Source organism: Mobula hypostoma, chromosome 11 (assembly GCF_963921235.1).
Source record: "Mobula hypostoma chromosome 11, sMobHyp1.1, whole genome shotgun sequence".
NCBI lineage: Eukaryota > Metazoa > Chordata > Chondrichthyes > Myliobatiformes > Myliobatidae > Mobula > Mobula hypostoma.
Genome location: NC_086107.1, coordinates 1,109,826 through 1,132,245, shown reverse-complemented (window position 1 = coordinate 1,132,245; position 22,420 = coordinate 1,109,826). Strand labels below are relative to the sequence as shown.

Below are 22,420 nucleotides of genomic sequence, written 5' to 3'. Positions count from 1 at the left end.
AAAGAAATCAGGAGGGCTAAAAGAAGACATGAGGTTGCCTTGGCAGTCAAAGTGAAGGATAATCCAAAGAGCTTTTACAAGTATATTAAGAGCAAAAGTATTGTAAGGGATAAAATTGGTCCTCTTGAAGATCAGAGTGGTCGGCTTTGTGCAGAACCAAAGGAAATGGAGGAGATCTTAAATAGGTTTTTTGCGTCTGTATTTACTAAGGAAGCTGGCATGAAATCTATGGAATTGAGGGAATCAAGTAGTGAGACCATGGAAACTGTACAGATTAAAAAGGAGGAGGTGCTTGCTGTCTTGAGGAAAATTAAAGTGGATAAATCCCCGGGACCTGACAGAGTGTTCCCTCGAACCTTGAAGGAGATTAGTGTTGAAATTGCGGGGGCCCTGGCAGAAATATTTAAAATGTCGCTGAATACGGGTGAAGTGCCGGAGGATTGGAGAGTGGCTCATGTTGTTCCGTTGTTTAAAAAAGGATCGAAAAGTAATCCGGGAAATTATAGGCCGGTGAGTTTAACGTCAGTAGTAGGTAAGTTATTGGAGGGAGTACTAAGAGACAGAATCTACAAGCATTTGGATAGACAGGGGCTTATTAGGGAGAGTCAACATGGCTTTGTGCGTGGTAGGTCATGTTTGACCAATCTGTTGGAGTTTTTCGAGGAGGTTACCAGGAAAGTGGATGAAGGGAAGGCAGTGGATATTGTCTACATGGACTTCAGTAAGGCCTTTGACAAGGTCCCACATGGGAGGTTAGTTAGGAAAATTCAGTTGCTAGGTATACATGGAGAGGTGGTAAATTGGATTAGACGTTGGCTCGATGGAAGAAGCCAGAGAGTGGTGGTAGAGAATTGCTTCTCTGAGTGGAGGCCTGTGACTAGTGGTGTGCCACAGGGATCAGTGCTGGGTCCATTGTTATTTGTAATCTATATCAATGATCTGGATGATAATGTGGTAAATTGGATCAGCAAGTTTGCTGATGATACAAAGATTGGAGGTGTAATAGACAGTGAGGAAGGTTTTCAGAGCCTGCAGAGGGACTTGGACCATCTGGAAAAATGGGCTGAAAAATGGCAGATGGAGTTTAATACTGACAAGTGTGAGGTATTGCACGTTGGAAGGACAAACCAACGTAGAACATACAGGGTTAATGGTAAGGCACTGAGGAGTGCAGTGGAACAGAGGGATCTGGGAATACAGATACAAAATTCCCTAAAAGTGTCGTCACAGGTAGATAGAGTCATAAAGAGAGCTTTTGGTACATTCGCTTTTATTAATCGAAGTATTGAGTATAAGAGCTGGAATGTTATGATGAGGTTGTATAAGGCATTGGTGAGGCCGAATCTGGAGTATTGTGTTCAGTTTTGGTCACCAAAGTACAGGAAGGATATAAATAAGGTTGAAAGAGTGCAGAGAAGGTTTACAAGGATGTTGCCGGGACTTGAGAAACTCAGTTACAGAGAAAGGTTGAATAGGTTAGGACTTTATTCCCTGGAGCGTAGAAGAATGAGGGGAGATTTGATAGAGGTATATAAAATTATGATGGGTATAGATAGAGTGAATGCAAGCTGGCTTTTTCCACTGAGGCAAGGGGAGAAAAAAACAGAGGACATGGGTTAAGGGTGAGGGGGGAAAGTTTAAAGGGAACATTAGGAGGAGCTTCTTCATACCGAGAGTGGTGGGAGTATGGAATGAGCTGCCAGACGAGGTGGTAAATGCGGGTTCTTTTTTAATATTTAAGAATAAATTGGACAGATACATGGATGGGAGGTGTATGGAGGCATATGGTCCGTGTGCAGGTCAGTGGGACTAGGCAGAAAATGGTTCGGCACAGCCAAGAAGGGCCAAAAGGCCTGTTTCTGTGCTGTAGTTTCTATGGTTCTATGGTTCTATTGCTGAGCCTCTGGTAATGATCCTTGCATCATCAATGGGGACGGGAGAGATTCCGGAAGATTGGAGGGTTGCGAATGTTGTTCCATTATTCAAGAAAGGAAGTAGATTTAGCCCAGGAAGTTATAGACCAGTGAGTCTTACCAGTGAGTGGTTAGTAAGTTGATGGAGAAGATTCCTGAGGGGTAGGATTTATGAACATTTAGAGAGGCGTAATATGATTAGAAATAGTCAGCATGGCTTTGTGACAGGTAGGTCATGCCTTACGAGCCTGACTGAATTTTTTGAGGATGTGACTAAACACATTGATGAAGATAGAGCAGCGGATGTAGTAAATACATGGATTTCAGCAAGGCATTTGATAAAGTATCCCATGCAAGGCTTATTGAGAAAGTAATGAGGCATGGGATCCAAGGGGACATTGCTTTGTAGATCCAGAACTGGCTTGCCCACAGAAGGCAAAGAGTGGTTGTAGATGGGTCATATTCTGCATGGAGGTGGGTGACCAGTGGAGTCTCTCAGGGATCTGTTCTGGGATCCGCTGTCTTCGTGATTTTTATAAATGACCTGGATGAGGAAGTGGAGGGATGGGTTAGTGAATTTGCTGATGACACAAAGGTTGGGGGTGTTGTGGATAGTGTGGAGGGCTGTCAGAGGTTACAGTGGGACATCGATAGGATGTAAAACTGGGCTGAGAAGTGGCAGATGGAGTTCAACCCAGTTAAGTGTGAGGTGGTTCATTTTGGTAGGTCAAATATGATGGCAGAATATAGTATTAATGGTAAGACTGTTGGCAGTGTGGAAGATCAGAGGGATCTTGGGGTCCGAGTCCATAGGACACTCAAAGCTGCTGCGCAGGTTGACTGTGTGGTTAAGAAAGTATACAGTGCATTGGCCTTCATCAATCGTGGGATTGAGTTTAGGAGCCGAGAGGTAATGTTGCAGCTATATAGGACCCTGGTCAGACCCCACTTGGAGTACTGTGCTCAGTTCTGGTCACCTCAGTACAGGAAGGATGTGGAAACCATAGAAAGAGTGCAGAGGAGATTTACAAGGATGTTGCCTGGATTGGGGAGCATGCCTTATGAGAATAGGTTGAGTGAACTTGGGTTTTTTCCTTGGAGCGACGGAGGATGAGAGGTGACCTGATAGAGGCATATAAGATGATGAGAGGCATTGATCGTGTGGATAGTCAGAGGCTTTTTCCCAGGGCTGAAATGGCTTGCACGAGAGGTCACAGGTTTAAGGTGCTTGGAGGTAGGTACAGAGGAGATGTCAGGGGTAAGTTTTTTATGCAGAGCGTGGTAAGTGTATGGAATGGACTGCCGGCGACGGTGGTGAGTCAGATACGATAGGGTCTTTTAAGAGACTCCTGGACAGGTACATGGAGCTCAGAAAACTAGAGCGCTATGGGTTACACTAGGTAAATTCTAAGGTAAGGACAGTTCGGTATAGCTTTGTTGGCCGAAGAGCCTGTATTGTGCTGTAGGTTTTCTATGTTTTTGTGCAACAGCAAAAGAAAAAGACTGAACAAAAATGGTGTTCACGGAAGGACACCACGGAGGACATCACTGCTCTCCAAAAAAAAAACATTGCTGCATATCTCAAGTTTGCAAAAGACCACCTGAATGTTCTACAGTGCTTCTGGGACAATGTTCTGTGGACAGATGAGACAAAAATTATCTTTTTTTCAGTAGAAATGCCCATTGCTATTTTTGGAGGAAAAAGGACACTGCATACCAATGCCAAAACCTCATCCCAACTGTGAAGCATGGTGAAAAGTGCTTGATGGTTTCAGGCTGCTTTGCTGCCTCAGGACCTGGACAGCTAGCACTTGATGAGGGAACAATGAATTCAAAATTGTATCAAGATATTTTACGAAAGAATGTCAGGGTAGCGGTCTGTCTCCTGAAGTTGGATCATGCAACAAGACGATGATCTGAAAGACAAGAGTAAGTCAACAACAGGATGGTTTAAAAAGAAGAAAACTTGTGTTTTGGAATGGCCGAGTCAAAGTCCTGACCTGAATCCTATAGAAATGTTGTGGAAGGACCTGAAGCAAGCAGTTCATGCAAGGAAGCTTACCAGAGTTCTCCCAGAGTTGAAGCAGTTTTGTTAGGAGGAATAGCCTAAAATTCCTGCAAGCCAATGTGCAGGACTGATCAACAGTTACTGGAAACGTTTGGTTGAAGTTAATGCTGTACAGGTCAGTCACACCAGTTACTAAAAGCAAAGGTTCACATTTTTCCAACAACTACATGTAATACTGGATCATTTTTCTCAATACATGAACAAGAATAATGTTTTTGTGTTATTTATTTAATTGGGTTCTCTATCTAGTTTTAGGATTTGCATGAAGATCTGATTGTAATTTAGGTCATATTTATGCATAAATAGAGAAAATTCTACAGGGTTCACAAACTTCCTAGCGTGACTGTAGCACTTAACTCCCTGAACTACCTATGCAGAACCGAATCACTCGGTCTACCCATGTCATTGGTACCTCTGTGAACCATGGCCTCTGGCTGTCATCCCTCCCACTTGGGAATGCTGAAGACTCGATCTGAGATGTCCCAGACTCTTGCACCCAGTGACACCCATTATGTCTTTGGTGATATCCCAAGTCTCCTCAAGCTTCAATGGAGAGCGAGCCCTTTGGCCAATCAGTTCTATGCTAACTCCAAGCGCAGAATGCCATCTGCTCCATTGCTCTGCAGCTTATTTTGGAGAACATCTGAAAAGGCAGCATCTGTCATTACAGACCCCCATCAACCAAAACATGCCCTCTTCTCATTACCACCATCATAGAAAGAGGTACAGGAGCCTGAAAACGCACACTCAATCTTTGGGAACAGCTCTTTCCCTCTGCCATCAGAGTTCTGAACAGGCAATGAACCAACCCATGAGCACTACCTCACATTTTTTGCTCTCTTTTTGCACTACTTATTTAATATATATATATATATCTATATATATATCTTATTGCTATTAACATTACATACTAATATTACTTATTTAATCTTTATGTATATATCTCCATCAGGGAGGAAGCTACATAGCATCCACGCCAGGACCTCCAGACTCCAAAACAGTTCCTTTCCCCAAGCAGTAAGGCTGATCAACACCTCCACTCACTAACCCACCCTCCACAGTCCAACCACCACTACTTTATCATTTCCTGTCAGTCACCTTATGTACAGACATTCCTGTACCTGGTGTCACTTTATGGACGTACAATTAAGCTATGTATATAAGCTATCTTATGTATTTATATTTATTGTAATTTTTTATTATTGTGTTCTTATTGTTTTTTTTGTGCTGCATCGGATCTGAAGTAACAGTTATTTTCTATACCTTTACAGTTATGTATTGAGAATAACATTAAACAATCTTGAATCTTGAATCCTTGGTAGTGTATTTTATGTACTGCATTGTACTGCTGCAGAACAATACATTTCATGACATACTGTATAAACCTGTTTCTGATTCTGATTCCTACGCAGTCACCTCCTACTCCAAGGGATAATTTGCAGTGGCCCATGAATCTGTTGGGCGAAGGGGCGGAAATTGCCTTATCAAGGGGAAAATCATGTCACAGAGAGAGCAAACTCCTAACACACACAGCATTAAGGCTAGGGCTGAACACAAGTCCATGGCACTGGCAGGCAGCAGTGCTAACTGCTACACTGCCATATCTACTATATATGACCATAAGATGCAAGTGCGAAATTAGGCCGTGCTGCCCATAGAGTCCAATCATCATTCCGTCATGGCTGATTTATTAACTGTCTCAACCCCATTCTTCTGCATTCTCCCCGCAACCTCTGACACCCTGACTAATTAAGAACCTATCACCCTCCACTTTACATATGCCCAATGATTTGGCTTCCACAGATTCACTACCCTCCAGCTAAAGGAATTCCTCTCATCTCTGTTCTAAATGTACGTCCTTCTATTCTGAGGCTGTGCCCTCTGGTCCTAGACTCATCCACTATAGGAAACATCCTCTCCACATCCATCATATCTAGGCTTTTCAATATACAATAGATTTTCTTTCTTTCTTTTTCAATCTTTTTAGAAAGTTTCAAAATTAAACGTAATAATAATAGTAATGTTACGTAGAGATCGGGATTACAATAGTAACAATTAACATGTGCAAGCACAGGTTCCAAGTAACAAATATAGTTTAGCCTCCCAATCTCATAGCAACTGACTATGAAAAAGATATTCTATAAAGAGAGAAAAAAACACCCCTAAACTTAAAAAAAACTAAACTAAAAAAACAAAGCTTGGGCTGTCATATTACATCGGCTAAAATTATTATTTGTGGTTAACTCCGCTCCTCTATACATGAACAAAAAATAATTACTACAAAGGACTCAGAAAGGGTCAACTTACATCATATGAAAATATTGAATAAATGGCCTCCAAGTTTCTTCAAATTTAACCGAAGGATCCATAGTACCACTCCTATTTTTTTCCAAGTTTAGGCATGCTATTGTTTGGGAAAACCATTGAAATGTAGTGGGGAGATTAGAATCTTTCCATTTAAATAAAATGGATCTTCTGGCTATTAATGTAACAAATGCAATTAGACAACAAGCTGACGAGGATAAACGACTAGAGTCTATCACTGGTAGTCCAAAAATTGCAGTAATAGGATGAGGTTGTAAATCAATACGCAGAACTACTGAAATAATATCAAAAATATCTTTCCAATATTTTTCTAGAAGAGGACAAGACCAGAACATATGTGTTAAGGAAGCTGCCTTAGAACTATATCTATCACAAACAGGATTTACATGGCAATAAAAACGAGCTAACTTATCCTTAGACATACGAGCCCTGTGAACCATCTTAAATTGTATCAAGGCGTGTCTGGCACACATTGAAGAAGTATTGACCAACTGAAGAATTTTTTCCCATTTCTTTGCAGATAAAGATATTTGAATTTCTCTTTCCCACTCATACTTAATTTTATCAGATGTACCTAGATGTATTTTTGTAATCAGATCATAAATAATTGCTATTAAACTCTTCTGATAAGGGTTTAAACCTAAATTTTTTTCTGTAACTTTAATTTGATGCGATAACGGAAAGGTAGATAAAGTAGTGTTCAAAAAGTTCCTAATCTGTAAATATCTGGAAAAAATGTGATCTAGGCAAATTATATTTATTAGACAACTGTTCAAAAGACATAAAACAATCAACCATGAATAAATCACTAAAACATGTTATTCCCTTTGTTTTCCATAGAAGAAAAGCTTGATCAATTCTAGATGGTTAAAAGAAAAAATTAGATATAATAGAACTTGACAGGATAAATTTGTTCAATCCAAAGAATTTACGAAATTGAAACCATATTCGTATTGTATGTTTAATCATTGGATTTATCATTTGTTTACTCAATTTAGTAAGTGCAAAGGGAAGCACAGGTCCTAGCATAGAAGCCAACGAAAAACCCTGTACAGACTCCCGCTTGAGGTTCATCCATCGTGGACATTGAGTTTCATCCAATTCTTGTGTCCAAAACGTTAAATATTGAATCTAGGATTCGGCAAAGCCAAACCGCCACCTTTTTTTGATTTCTGTAAATATTTCTTACTTAACCTGGGATTTCTATTCTGCCATATATATGAAGAAATTTTAGAATCAATAATATCAAAAAAGATTTAGGGATAAAAATTGATACCGCCTGAAATAAATACAAAAATTTAGGTTAAAATAATCATCTTAATAGTATTAATTCAACCAATCAAAGATAAGGACAAAGAGTCCTGACGAAGGGTCTCGGCCTGAAACGTCGACTGCGCCTCTTCCTATAGATGCTGCCTGGCCTGCTGCGTTCACCAGCAACTTTGATGTGTTGCTTGAATTTCCAGCATCTGCAGAATTCCTGTTGTTTAAGGACAAAGGGAACCATTTAGTAAACAGTTGTTTAACATGATCAATTAAGGGGAAAAAAATTAACTTTTAAGTAGATCCTTGTGCTTATTAGTAATTTTAACACCCAAATAAGTAAAATAATCAGTAACTAATTTAAATGGTGCTTGTCTATGAATTGGAACTTGCATATTTAATGGAAAAAGCACATTCTTATTAAGATTCAATTTATAACCAGAAAAACTACTAAACTGAGCAAATAGTGTAATTAATGCAGGGATGAATTTCTCTGGGTTAGAGATATATAGTAACAGGTCATCTGCATATAGTGATACTTTATGCATCCCATACAATAGATTTTAATGAGATTCCTCCACACTCTTAAACACCAGCAAGTACAGGCCCAGAGCTGCCAAATGTTCCTCATGCATTAACGCTTTCATTCCCGGAATCATACTCAGGAACCTCCTCTGACCCTTCTCCAATGCCAGCGCATCTTTTTTTAAATAAGGGCCTTAAAACTGCGTGCAATACTCAAAGTGCGATCTGTCCAATGCTTTATAAAGCCTCAACATTACATACTTGCTCTTATACATCTAGTCCTATATCCTTGGGCTCTTTAATTGAACTTTTTTGCCTGTTGTTCATAAAAGCCTCTTATCTCACATTTAATTGACTGAAGGTTTCTCAATGTTTTCTTATGTTAATACTGAACTAAAAATCATGTTCTTTGTTCCTGCCAGTACAAACAAGTTTGCTGATGCAATATTAAATTCAGAGGTTTATATGACCCCGCTGTGAAGTTTCTTTGCGGCTGGCGGGTAGTCAAAACAGCCCAAACCATCACCAGCAACAGGTTACTTGCTGTCAAGAACACATATACAGAAATGTGCCAGAAAAGGGCCAGTAACATCATTAAAGAGTCCACGCACCCTGTTCACCCTCTCATCAGGGAGGAGGCTATGTAGCAACCGCGCTCGGACCACCAGACTCAATTTCCAAGACACTTTACACTTCTGTACTGGAAATGACATTAAACAATCTTGAATCCTCAATCTTGATCCTGTCAAGTTAAAATCTCAATTTTAATCACCCAACATTTGTATAGTCTTCATTTTACAGCACCGGAGATTGCCTGAAGAAAATTAGTCCCAATTTTGCTCTTTCTGCAGCACACACAATCTGCTACAGCAACTCAGCAGATTGAGCAGCATTAGGGAGAGGAAACCTTGCAATGATGACATGAAACATCAACAATTTTGTTCCTTCCACTGGCTTTGTTTTATGGTTTGTTATTGTCATGTAGGGAGATACAGTGAAAAGCTTATCTTGTGTACAATTCATACAGATCAGATCATTATGAAAGCCCTTTTTACCAGGCGTCTCTAGAGACACAGCTGTTGGCCCCTTGTTGACAGCCACTGGGCTCAGTGGTGAAAACCATCTTTCTCAAACTCCGTACATCTATGGTCAGTATGACTTGGGTCCCACTAAAACTGGGAAGTTGTTAAGTCTCAGCCACCCAAACCCCAGTCTGTGCGAATACTGTGTAAATACTGCCCCCATGCAATTAGCCTTCGACATGAAATAACAGATCATACACTGCATACAATTATAAAGAAAATATAACAAATTTCAGCTTTATCAAACAGTAGGAAAAAAGAGAGGGAGAAAAAATAAAAGGGCCTATTATAGTTAACCCAGTCCAAATGTGCACATAAGTTGGATCTCATCTTGAAATTGTCTTTCAATTGCATGTTGGGCCCTCAGTTTGCATGAACACCACCTTCTGAATGTCGCTGGAAATCCATCTCGAACAAATGGGCTTCCCCCATGGGACTATTGTTCCTTCCACCTTGAAGCCATTCATCTGCACAAAGCACCCTGTGCACAGGGATGACATTCTCAGCCATCCTACCTCCTGTCTTCTCTCAGCTCCCAGCAGAAAGACCTTGGTCCACACCAGTGTCCGTTATATAAAAAAAAACACCTCTCCACCCAGCTTTCTCGAGAACCTTCTTCCAATTCTACCATTGTTATTGGCTGATGCAACATTCCTAAGTTGAACAATATAGCCCTTTATCTTTAGCTTAAACCCAAACATGCTAAAAGCAGAACAGACTGCTCTTACAGAACTGCTAAAATGAAATATCTTACAGCATAGCAATAAAAATCTTAACCAGGGCATTACACTCCCCCTTCCCCCCACCAAAAATAGTCATGTCCTCGTGACTTTGAAATTTATCAGCCCATCATTAGTAACACAGTTTTCATTGGAATTTTATAATGTCAGGACCTCTAACCCATTTGTAAATGGTAGGGATATATCTAACTAGGGGGATAGGCACTACACTCTGTTCCCCCAGTGTGTCATAGGCCAGCCTATCTGGTGGTTTCCTGACTCTTTGGACCTCTTTATTTCATCTTCTGCTCCTCCAGCTTCAACTACCCCTTGTGACCCTTCCTGTCTCCCCCTGTCCATCACCGTGTCTGCCAGTGGCTCAGGTTCCCCTACTCCGTGACTGAACTTAACTTCTTTCAGTTTAAGTAGGTGCTGCCAAACATCTTCAACCTCTGCTGGTGCTAACCGGCAAGACCTCTCTCGGAAAGGGGTGTCCTCAGTCACTCTAATAGTATGGCAAGTACTCCTGGAGTAACCAACATCGGATTCATCAGTAGAAAACACATCTTCATGTCCCAACATCTTCTCAGTTAATGTTCTTTTCCATTCTGTCAAATTCTGGGGTTCCTGGCACTTTAGCTACTCCTCCAGGATGAAACATAACAAGTTTAGACAGGGTGTAGTTTAGCCAGTTCCCCGTTTCTGCTCATCATCCTTCTTAGGAGGAACTCGTAGCTTCTCAGAAGCAGCTCTGAACACAGGGTGGATGGACAAGGTTTTCAGAAAGTTCTGTCCATTTCTCTCCTTGCATGCTCCCATGAGCCTTCTCACAATGGCAGTGTTTGTTCCCACAAGAATGGAAGCTCCACCCTTTGTAACCGGATCCGGGTAGACCAACCCTGGTGTGTCAATAGTCTCAGTCACTCCAGCATCTGCTTCTGAAAACTCCAGCTTCAGCAACAAGTAACCATTGTATGGGTACTCTTCAGTGCTGAGCCCCTGAATCTGAAAAGCACTGAGTGGTATCAATGGTAAATGCGTCAAATACCGATTGTAAAAGGATCTATAAAGCAAAGTAACTTGAGAACCTGTGTCACATACGGCTGTAGCATAAACACCTTCAATCCGTTTGGATACGACAGAGCTTGGTCCCACTAAACCTTAAGGAATAGTGTTTTGTACTTCAGTTCTTCCCTTGATACACTGATAGGAATGTATACTCTGAAATGCCAGCCCATTCCTTTACTGGGTCCCTCTGTAGTTTTTACCCCTTTTCTTCTCTGTTTGATTAACCGCTGTTTTACTTTCCAAAAATTTTCCTGTCCTTCATACTCCCGCCTGAAATGTCCATCTTCTCCACAGTTGTAACAGAAAATACCGGTCACTTCTCTGGTCAAGGGACCCCGCTCGGTAGCAGCCCTTGCCTTGGTATGGCCTACCAGTGGGGCCAGCTTCCTGTCAGCCTTGTCATGCTTGGTGGCAGCACCAGCCAATATCTCTGAGATACCTTGGCCCTCAGATCTTTCGCGACATCCTGCAAAACCCCTTTTGTGTGGCGTCAGGGGTTGCTTTAGTAACAGAGGCTGCTACCGAGGAGTTTGCCCTGCTGACAGAGCCCTCCTGCTCCCCCACCGCGTTTTCCACCCCTCTAACTTCTCTGAGTAACTCGGTAAAAGATGGAGGAGGGGGCATCCTGTGGGTCATTAGAATATGTAGAGCAATCACGTCATGTGACAGCCTGCCCTTCACAGCTTGCTCCATCCTCAAACAATTTCTCTCAGACTATTGAATGCCCCTTTTGTGGTACAAACAGAGCAGCAGCTTCTCCAGACTGAAAATGTAGGCAGATAACTTCTCTCCTTCCTCCTGAAATGTGTGCCTAAACCTCATCCTACGATCGGCTGCACTTCCAGCAGTGTTAAAGGCATCTTCCAGAGCTTTCAGATAATTAGCTGACGTGGCTAATGGATTTTCTGCCTTGAGGAACCTCACTATATCAGCCACCGGGCCGCTTAAGCTCTCTACCAGTCTCAGATTTTTCACATTATAATTCATCCAATAACTGAGACCTCCACTCAGCCCAAGCCTCATATTTTTTATCCCATCGGGTCTGGGCTTGACCCCAGAGAACACTCCCAGCCTACAATAACTTTGGCTCCCCGCAGATATAACTCTGCATTTGTCAACCAGTGATGTTATGGCCAAAATGAACTCAGAATTTAAATCACCAGCTGAAGGACCTTTCATATCAGACAACTCCTTCCCCTCACTTTGCAGAAAAGAGAGCAACTTGATTTTAAAGTCTCCACCATCAGCTACGGGAAACTTGTCTCCCAATTCTTCACCCTCACTTCTATAAAAGTCTGGACAACCCATAGCCCCGCTTTTCCAGGTGCTCCAGTCGTACCAGGCAGATCCAGTCCCGTCACGCTTTTACTGGACTGGACTAACAACATCCTTACCAGCCATTTGATCAAAACACCATTCAACAAGGGTGACTTTCCCTAATACTTTAATGGTACTTAAACCCCAAATCAACAAATTATCTGGGCTGCAGATACCCACTTCGCTAAGAACACAAGCACTAGTTACAGATAATCTCTTTGAATCGCACCAAAGTTTAATCTCTGCGGTGTCAGTAATTAATCACTTTCCCAGACACTAGTTTAAACACAGGCTTAAACACACGAACCACTTCATTGATTCTTACAGCAAATACAGAGTATTCAGGGATTCAAATCCTGGGCAATAACCCCCACAGTTAAACCCCTTTTTACCATGCGTCTAGGGTCAGTATGACTTGGGTCCCACCAAAACCGGGAAGTTGGGATGTTTCAACCATCTGAACTGTGATCTGTGCGAATACTGTATAACTACTGCCCTCATGCAATTAACCTTCAGCAAAAAATAACAGATTGTACACTGCATACAATTGTAAAGAAAGTATATTTACAGCTTACTGCTTTATTAAACGGTTAGTCAGAAAAAAGAAAAGCAAAGAAAAGGCACCATCACAATTAACCCATGCTAAATGTGCACATAAGTTGGATCTCATGTTGAAGTTGTCTTTAAATCACATGCTGGACCTACGGTCTGCTTGAAAGCACAAACCACCTTCCGAATGGCGCTCAAAATCCACCTTGAACAAATGGGCTTCCCCTTGAAGCCATTCATCTATACAAAGCACTACGTGCAACAGAGACTACATCCTTATCCAGCTTCTCTCCTGTTTTCTCGCAGCTCCTGCCAAAAAGACCTTGACTCACACCAGTGTCCGTTACAAAAACCTCTCAGCCCAGCTTTCTCTAGAACCTTCTCCCAATTCCACCATCCTGATTGGCTGACACAACATTCCTAAGTTGAACAACATAGCCCCTTATCTTTGGCTCAACCCCAAACATGCTAAAAACAGAATAGACTGTCCTTGTAGAATTGCTAAAATGAAATACCTGCAGCATAGCAGTAAAAATTTAACCAGGGCATTACAAATAAATGGTGCACTGAGGTAGAACAAGGTAAAACAATATCAGAATGCAGAATAAGTGTAACAGTTACAGGGAAAGTACAGTGCAGGCAGACAATTAGGTGCAAGGTTATTACGAGGTAGATTGTGAGGCCAAGAGTCCATCTGATCATACAAGAGGTCCATTGTCATGCTGTTCTTCCAGCAGACTGCTTCACCCAGATTCCAGCATCTACCATCTCTTCTGTCTTCATTCCTCTTTTTCAACTGAGTTCTAGTTCTTCTGTCAGTTACCTCAGACCGCTGCTAGCTACTAACTCACCAAAGATAAGATGTTTATATTTATTTACTCCACTGGAAGCTTTCACACCTCTCAAGGCTGCATGTTGTGATGGATAATGGATCATCATTAATGTGGGCTAGCACAACAGAGATATGAGGTCTGTCCCCCAGTGGCAGTGACTGGCAGTGTTAGTGACTCTTGCTGTATACTGGCAATTTTGGCATTCACATAGGAGCAGAATTAAGCCACCTGGCCCATCCATTCTCTGCTATTTCAGCATGACATTCATTCTCCTCTCAAGCCCTTTCTCCTGCATTCTCCCCCATAATCTTTGATGCTGTGACTAATCAAGTACATCCAGTGACTTGGCTTCCACAGCCATCTGTGGCAATGAATTCCACAGATTCTCCACCCTCTGGCTAAAGAAATTCCTCCTCATCTCTGTTCTAAATGGACGTCCCTCTATTCTGAGGCTGTGCCCGCTGGTCCTAGACTACCCCGCTATAGGAAACATCCTCTCCACATCTATCTAGGCCTTTAAATATTTGATAGGTTTTAATGATATCTTTATCCAGTGAGTACAGGCCCAGAGCCATCAAACATTCCTTACACCTCAATCCTTTAACCTCCTCTGGACCCTCCCCAACATCAGCACATCTTTTTTTACACAGAGAGACTGAAGCCTTGATTAAGGCTGTAAGAGAGAAAGCCAAGCACAGTTTGCTTGGCTCATCGTGTTAACAGGCATTGGAGATAGGATCTTGCATTCTCCTGCAAAATGGAAACAGTCACCAGTGCTCTTGAGGTGCCTGGAAGGTTTCTATAGCTCTAGACAGCAGGGCTTGCAGCAAAGTGTAATGTTCCTCCTTACAAGGAAATTTTTAACCTTGTTCTTGCTGTGTTACAGGAATGGACGACTTCCAGTTGATGGGCAGGAAGCACAACCAGAAGCCACACCGGTACCAGATGTGCTGGAAAGTATCCTCGCTGGGCAGAATGTTCTACTGATGGATAGCTCCAACATTGTGATCAACAGGGATGGATCACTAAGGGCAAAAGGTATTCATCAAACCAGAGCATATTATCTTCAGCTATGTTGTATTTTTAACCTGGATTACAGGTTATGAGCTATAACGTTCAAAGTTCAAACTAAATTTATTATCGAAGTATATATATATGTCACCATATACAACCCTGAGATTGATTTGCTTGCGGGCATTCACAGTAAATACAAAGAAACACAATAGAATCAGTGAAAACTGCACACAAAGACTAACAAGCATCTAATCTGCAAAAGACAACAAATTGTGCAAATACAAAAAAAAGTAAAATAATAATAATTAATAAATAGAACACAGAACATACAAATCTACCGCACGTTACAGGCCCTTCGGCCCACAATGTTGTGCTGACCATGTAACCTACTCTAGAGACTTCCTAGAATTACCCTACCGCGTAGCCCTCTATTTTTTAAGCTCCATGTACCTACATAAGAGTCTCTTAAAAGACTCACCACCATTGCCAGCAGTGCATTCCATGCACCTACCACACTCTGTGTGAAAAATGTACCCTTGGCATCCCCTCTGTACCTGCCTCCAAGTACCTTAAACCTTTGCCCCTTTGTATTAGCCATTTCAGGCCTGGGAAAAAGCCTCTGGCTATCCACACGATCAATGCCTCTCATCTTCTTATACACCTCTATCAGGTCATGTGTCATCCTCAGTTGCTCCAAGGAGAAAAGGCCAAGTTCACTCAGCCTATTCTCTTTCTTTCTTTTTAAATCTTTTTATTAAATATGTATACAAAAAGGTAAGCCATATAGACACTAATACACTGTTAGAATATAATAAAATTACAGAAGATATTAATACAAAAAAAATACTACAAACAATGTAATTTAAACATAACATACCAAGGTAACATAATAGTATACTAATTTTATATATATATCAATAGAGAAAAGGAAAACCCCCCCCCCCAAAAAAAACCCACCGTGCAACTAACTAAAAGCAAAGCAAAGCAATGGGCTAACTTGAAACCAAACAGAGTTAAACTTAAAATCACGTCCTCAATCCCGACCTCCATTAAAAACAGTAAAAAAAACCAAGAAGGGTATATATTACATTAAATGAAAATATTGAATAAAAGATCTCCAAGTCTGTTCAAATTTAAATGAGGAGTCATAAAGATTGCTTCTAATTTTCTCCAAATTCAAGCATAATATCGTCTGAGAAAACCAAAAAAAGGTAGTTGGAGCATTAAGCTCTTTCCAATATTGTAAGATACATCTTTTCGCCATTAAAGTAAGAAATGCAATCATTCTACGGGCTGAAGGGGAGAGATTACTGGAAATTTTAGGTAGTCCAAAGATAGCAGTAATAGGGTGAGGAGAGATATCTATATTCAATACCTTGGAGATAATATTAAAAATGTCTCTCCAAAAAGTTTCCAAAGTAGGGCAAGACCAAAACACATTAGTTAAAGAGGCTATCTGCCCCGGACATCTATCACAAAAATGAGAATAAAAGCGCGCTAACTTATCTTTGGACATATGTACTCTATGAACAACTTTAAATTGAATTAGGGAATGTTTAGCACAGATAGAGGAAGTACTGACTAATTGTAAAATCTGCCCCCAGTCATCCACGGAAATGGTAAACCCCAATTCCTGTTCCCAATCTACCCTAATCTTATCAAATGGAGCTTTCCTAAGTTTCATAATAATATTATAAATCATAGCCGATGCACCTTTCTGACATGGATTAAGGTTGATTATAGTATCTAAAATGTATGTAGGAGGAAGCATTGGAAAGGAAGAAAGTATAGTACTTAGGAAATTTCTAACTTGTAGATATCTAAAAAAATGTATTCTTGATAAGTTATATTTATTAGATAATTGTTCAAAAGACATAAGGGAACCATCTAAAAATAAATCCAAAAACCGTGAAATACCCTTAGTCTTCCAAGTTTGAAAAGCACGATCTGTAAAAGAGGGAGGAAAAAATATGTTACCTAAAATAGGAATCGCTAACCCAAATTGATTAAGATCAAAAAATTTTCTGAATTGAAACCAAATACGCAAGGTATATTTAACTATCGGGTTAGACACCTGTTTAAGGCGTTTCCAATCAAAAGGAAGAGAGGAACCTAAAATAGAGCCAAGTGTAAAACCCTGAACAGATTGTAATTCCAATACTACCCATTTAGGAATGGATAGTATATCCTGGTCCAGTGACCAGAATTTCATATGTCGAATATTAATTGCCCAATAATAAAATCTAAAGTTAGGTAATGCTAAGCCTCCATCTCTCTTAGCTTTCTGTAAATGTATTTTACCCAGTCTCGGGTTTTTATTCTGCCAAATAAATGAAGAAATTTTAGAGTCAACTTTGTCAAAAAAAGATTTTGGAACAAAGATTGGTAATGCCTGAAATATATATAAAAATTTTGGCAAAAAAAACATCTTAACTGCATTAATACGACCAATCAAAGTTAAATATAAAGGAAACCATTTAGATGAAAGTTGAGTACTATGGTCTATTAATGGTAAAAAGTTAGTCTTAAATAAATCTTTGTATTTACAAGTAATTTTAATCCCAAGATATGAAAAATAATTATTAATCAATTTAAATGGAAATTTATAATATAAGGGAAGTTGTTTATTAATCGGAAAGAGTTCACTCTTACTAAGATTTAATTTATAACCTGAGAAAAGACCAAATTGTGCTAATAACTCTAAAACAGCCGGGATGGATTTTTGAGGATTAGAAATATATAAAAGTAAATCATCAGCATAGAGTGATAATTTATTGGACTTTAAGCCCTGAGTTATCCCAGTAATATTTGAAGATTCTCGAATGGCAATTGCAAGAGGTTCTAATGCAATATCAAATAATAAGGGACTAAGAGGACAACCTTGTCGAGTACCTCGAAAAAGAGGGAAAAAAGGTGAACTTAAAGAGTTAGTACGGACCGAGGCCACAGGAGAATAATATAAGAGTTTAATCCAGGATATAAATTTCGAGCTAAAATTAAACATTTCAAGCACCTTAAATAAATAAGGCCATTCTACTCTATCAAAAGCTTTCTCGGCATCTAAAGAGATAACACACTCAGGAACATTTTGTGAGGGAGTATAAACGATATTTAACAGTGTACGAATATTATAAAAAGAGTAACGACCTTTAATAAAACCCATTTGGTCTTCCGAAATAATAGAGGGAAGTACTTTTTCTAATCTATTTGCTAATAACTTAGAAAAAACTTTAGAATCAACATTTAATAAAGATATTGGTCTATAAGATGCACATTGAGCAGGATCTTTATCCTTCTTTAATATTAAAGAAATTGACGCTCTATTAAAAGATTCAGGAAGTTTACCAAGTTTCAATGAAGCCTCAAAAACCCTACAGAGCCAAGGGATTAATGAAGGAGCAAAACATTTATAAAATTCTACGGTAAACCCATCAGGGCCAGGAGCTTTCCCCAAATTCATAGAGAAAATAACATTCTTAATCTCATCCATGGTAATGGGAGTATCTAACATAGAAGACATATCCTGTGAAATCTCAGGGAAGTCTAAATTATCTAAAAAATCATTCATATATTTAGAATCTCGAGGAGACTCTGATTGATATAAGGAAGAGTAAAAATCACAGAAGGTTTGATTAATCCCCACATGATCAAGTATCAGTCGATCATTTTGGTTATAAATCTGATTAATTTGAGAATTAGCATAATTAGACTTCAATTGATTAGCCAACAGTTTGCCAATTTTGTCACTGTGTACATAAAATTCACTTCTTGTTTTCTTTAATTGGTTTACAATCGAGGACGAGAGTAATAAACTGTGTTCCATTTGAAGTTCAGTTCTTTGTTTATATAACTCCTCAGAAGGAGCTATAACATATTTCTTATCAATTTCCTTAATCTTGTCCACAATTACCAACTCCTCCTGCTTCTGCTTCTTCCTCAAAGCAACAGAATACGAGATAATCTGACCACGAATATAAGCTTTAAAAGTGTCCCAAAGAGTGTTAACAGAAATATCCTCTGTATGGTTAATTGTAAAAAAAAAGATCAATCTGTTCATTCATAAAGTTAACAAAGTCCGAGTCCTGAAGCAACAGCGAATTAAAACGCCATTGTCTATTATATGTATATTGGCCTGAATTTTAATAGAAAGCTTAAGTGGAGCATGATCCGAAATGGTTATAGATTCATAATCACATTTAATCACTGAGGAAATAAGACGAGAATCAATAAAGAAATAATCAATTCTTGAATAGGAATGATGAACATGTGAAAAAAAAGAAAAATCTTTTTCCTGAGGATGCAAAAAGCGCCAAATGTCCGTCGACCCAGAATCAGAAAGGAATGAATTAATCAAAGTTGCAGATTTATTAGGTAAGGTCCGTAAAGGAGCCGAACGGTCCAAAGCTGGAGACAAACAGGTATTAAGGTCTCCGCCCCAGATCAATGAAAACTCATTCAAATTCGGAAACTGATTAAATAATGATTTATAAAATTCCGGACAGTCCATATTAGGAGCATAAACATTAACCAAAACTACTTTTTTATTAAATAGTAAACCACTAACCAATAGAAATCTACCATTCGGATCAGAAATAATATCATGTTGTATAAAAGTAACTGAGGAGTCTATAAAAATAGAGACACCTCGAATCTTAGCATTGGAGTTCGAATGAAACTGTTGTTCCTTCCAGAATTTAAAAAAACGTAGTCTGTCCCCCCTCCGCACATGGGTCTCTTGTAAGAATAAAATTTGTGCTTTAAGTCTCCGGAACACTTTAAAAACTTTTTTCCTTTTAATAGGATGATTAAGACCATTAGTATTCCAGGAGACAAAATTAATAATAGACTCCATAAACCCTAAAGTCAACCCACAACAAGGAGGATTGACGATAGGCTCGACCCACGAACCCGGAGAGGGAACAGAACATACAAGAGATACTGGGAAGAAGAATGCAACCAATACTTCAACAATGTATATAGCCCAAGAAGAAAGAAACTAAAACGTGAAGCCCCTCCCACCACCCCCCACCCCATGACATCAAGGCTAAATGTAACGCAGACCAGCCCGAAAGAAGCAAGCACTGAAACTACCCCCATGACTTCCGGTACACGCTCCCTAAAAAAGAAGTGTAAGTATAAAAAAGATCAGCTGATTATAAAGCAGTAAAAGAATAAAAAAAAGATAACTCAATTAAAATAAACACATAACAGAATAAAAGCCAGAAAATATATAAAAAAACTGCAATAAACCCCAGACCCATGAATAAACAAAACAACAAAAAAAAAAGATTATTAACATAAACTAGTTATAAAAACCTACAAAACAAAATAGATTTTAAAAAAAACTACAAAATTTAAGGCCACAAAGGAAATACGTAAAATGACAATAAGGAAGTAACCACCCAGAATCCTCTGGGAAAAAGAAAGAAATGACGCAGTTAAAAAGAAAGTTTAGCAACCATATTAAGTAATCAAAAATAAACTTTTCTGCCCAAATAAGGCAAAAAAAATTAAGACCGACAAATTCACAGCCTCCGATCAACGGAGATAGTTAAAAAATTACAATTAAGATGTTGAAGGTGAAAATTGATCCAGATAACTCTGGGCATCCGATGGAGAGTCAAAAAAACGGAGGGCTCCATCCAACGTACGAATCCTTAAACGTGCAGGGTAAAGAAGCGCTGGTCTTAAATCCATCTTGTAGAGTTCCGACATCACAGATCTGTAATGAACCCGTTGATCCCGGATTGGTTTACTAAAATTTTCCACAAATCGGAACTTAAGATCCAAAAAATCAATGAAACCTTTAGATCGAACGAATCGAAACAGTTTCTCCTTGTCTTGAAAGTAACGAAACCGTAAAATGACATGTCTAGGTTTATCTGACCTAGGCGAGTATGATGGAACTCTGTGAACACGATCCAATAACGGTGGTTGGTCAGGAAATACAGTAGGAAATGCATCTTTTAAAAGTTGAGAAAAATACTTCATAGGGTTATCAGATTCAACAGCTTCACGCACCCCAATCATTCGTAGATTCTGCCGTCGCATTCTAGATTCTAAGTCAGAGTTTTTAAAGGTCAGAAAGTCAAGTTTCTTCTTCATTACATTAATTGTTTCTTCGATTTTCCCCATCTTAAGCTCACTTTGTTGCGTGGATTTTTGAAGATCAGATATAGCCGACTGATGTTCCGTAATAGATGTTTGTATCTTAGCAATTGAATCGGCAATTTTCTGGAAATTAATTGAAATTTCCGCACGAATCAGCTCCGTAACAGAGGTTGAAATTTCCGCACGAATCAGCTCCGTAACAGAGGTTGAAATTTCCGCACGAATCAGCTCCGTAATAGAGGTTGAAATTTCCCTTTGAATTAACTCCGATATAGCTTTCAAAGTCACCGGTGGTTCAGTCGGAGGGAAATCAATACCTTTCGGTTTAACCGGAGGTTTGCCATCCTTCCCGTTTTTCCCATTCTTAGACATAGCAGACCTTAAACGCATCCAGTTATCGGAGAGCCCAATTTATTTCAAAGTATTGTAAAAGTTGATGCCTTAATGGTTAATTAAAATATAGCTGATCATAAGAAAAAAAACTCAGAGGTAATGGAGCGAGTCAAGAACGCGACTTCACTCCATGAGCGCTACCGGAAGTCCCCAAGCCAGCCTATTCTCATAAGGCATGCTATTCAATCCAGGCAACATCCTCATAAATCTCCTCTGCACTCTCTCTATAGTATCTACATCCTTCCTGCAGTGAGGTGACCAGAACTGAATGTAGTATTCCAAGTGAGGTCTGACCAAGGTCTTGCACAGCTGTAACATTACTTCACGGCTCTTGAACTCGGTTCCATGGTTGATGAAAGCCAACACACCATATGCCTTCTTAACAACACTGTTAACCTGTGCAGCAGCTCTGAGTGTCCTATGGACATGGACCCCAAGTTCTCTCTGATCCTCTACACTGCCAAGAGTCATACCATTAATACTAAATTTTGTTTTCAAATTTGACCTACCAAAATGAACCACTTCACACTTATCTGGGTTGAACTCCATCTGCCACTTCTCAGCCCAGTTCTGCATCCTATTGATGTCCCGCTGTAACCTCTGACAGCACTCCACACTATCCACAACACCCCCAACCTTTGTGTCTTCAGCAGACTTACTGACCCATTCTTTTACTTCTTCATCCAGGTCATTTATAAAAATCACAAAGAGGAGGGGGTCCCAGAACAGATCCCTGCAGAACACCACTGGTCACCGACTTCCGTGCACAATACGAACCATCTACAACCACTCTTTGCCTTCTGTGTAAAGCCGCTTTGCTGATTATCCCTAATCAGATTATATCTCTCCAAATATTCATAAATCCTGCCTCTCAGGATGTTTTCCAATAACTTGCCCATCACTGAAGTAGGACTCACTGGTCTACAATTTTCCTGGGTTATCTCTACTCCCTTACTTGAACAAGGGAACAACATTTGCAACCCTCCGGTCCTCCGGTCCCTCTCCCATCCCTGTTGGTGAACCAAAGATCATCGCCAGAGTCTCAACAATCTCCTCCCTCACTTCCCATAGTTGCCTGGGGTATATCTTGTCTGGTCCTAGCAACTTATCTAACTTAATGCTTTTCAAAAGCTCCAGCACATCCTTTTTCTTAATGTCTATACACTCAAGCATTTCAGTCCACTGTAAGTCATCCCCACAATTGCCAAAGTCTTTTTCCCTGGTGAATACTGAAGCAGAG

General features: G+C 39.8%; 1 protein-coding gene across 4 annotated transcripts in view; it reads left to right on the top strand.

The window, feature by feature from the left end:
- Positions 1-22,420, top strand: part of phrf1 (PHD and ring finger domains 1) — a 225,178-nt gene that overhangs the window by 161,603 nt on the left and 41,155 nt on the right. For all 4 annotated transcript variants that reach the window (XM_063061550.1, XM_063061552.1, XM_063061551.1 and 1 more), the window contains one exon: positions 14,549-14,700. In XM_063061550.1, coding sequence (XP_062917620.1) covers positions 14,549-14,700 — 152 coding nt within the window. The remainder of the gene's footprint in view (positions 1-14,548; positions 14,701-22,420) is intronic.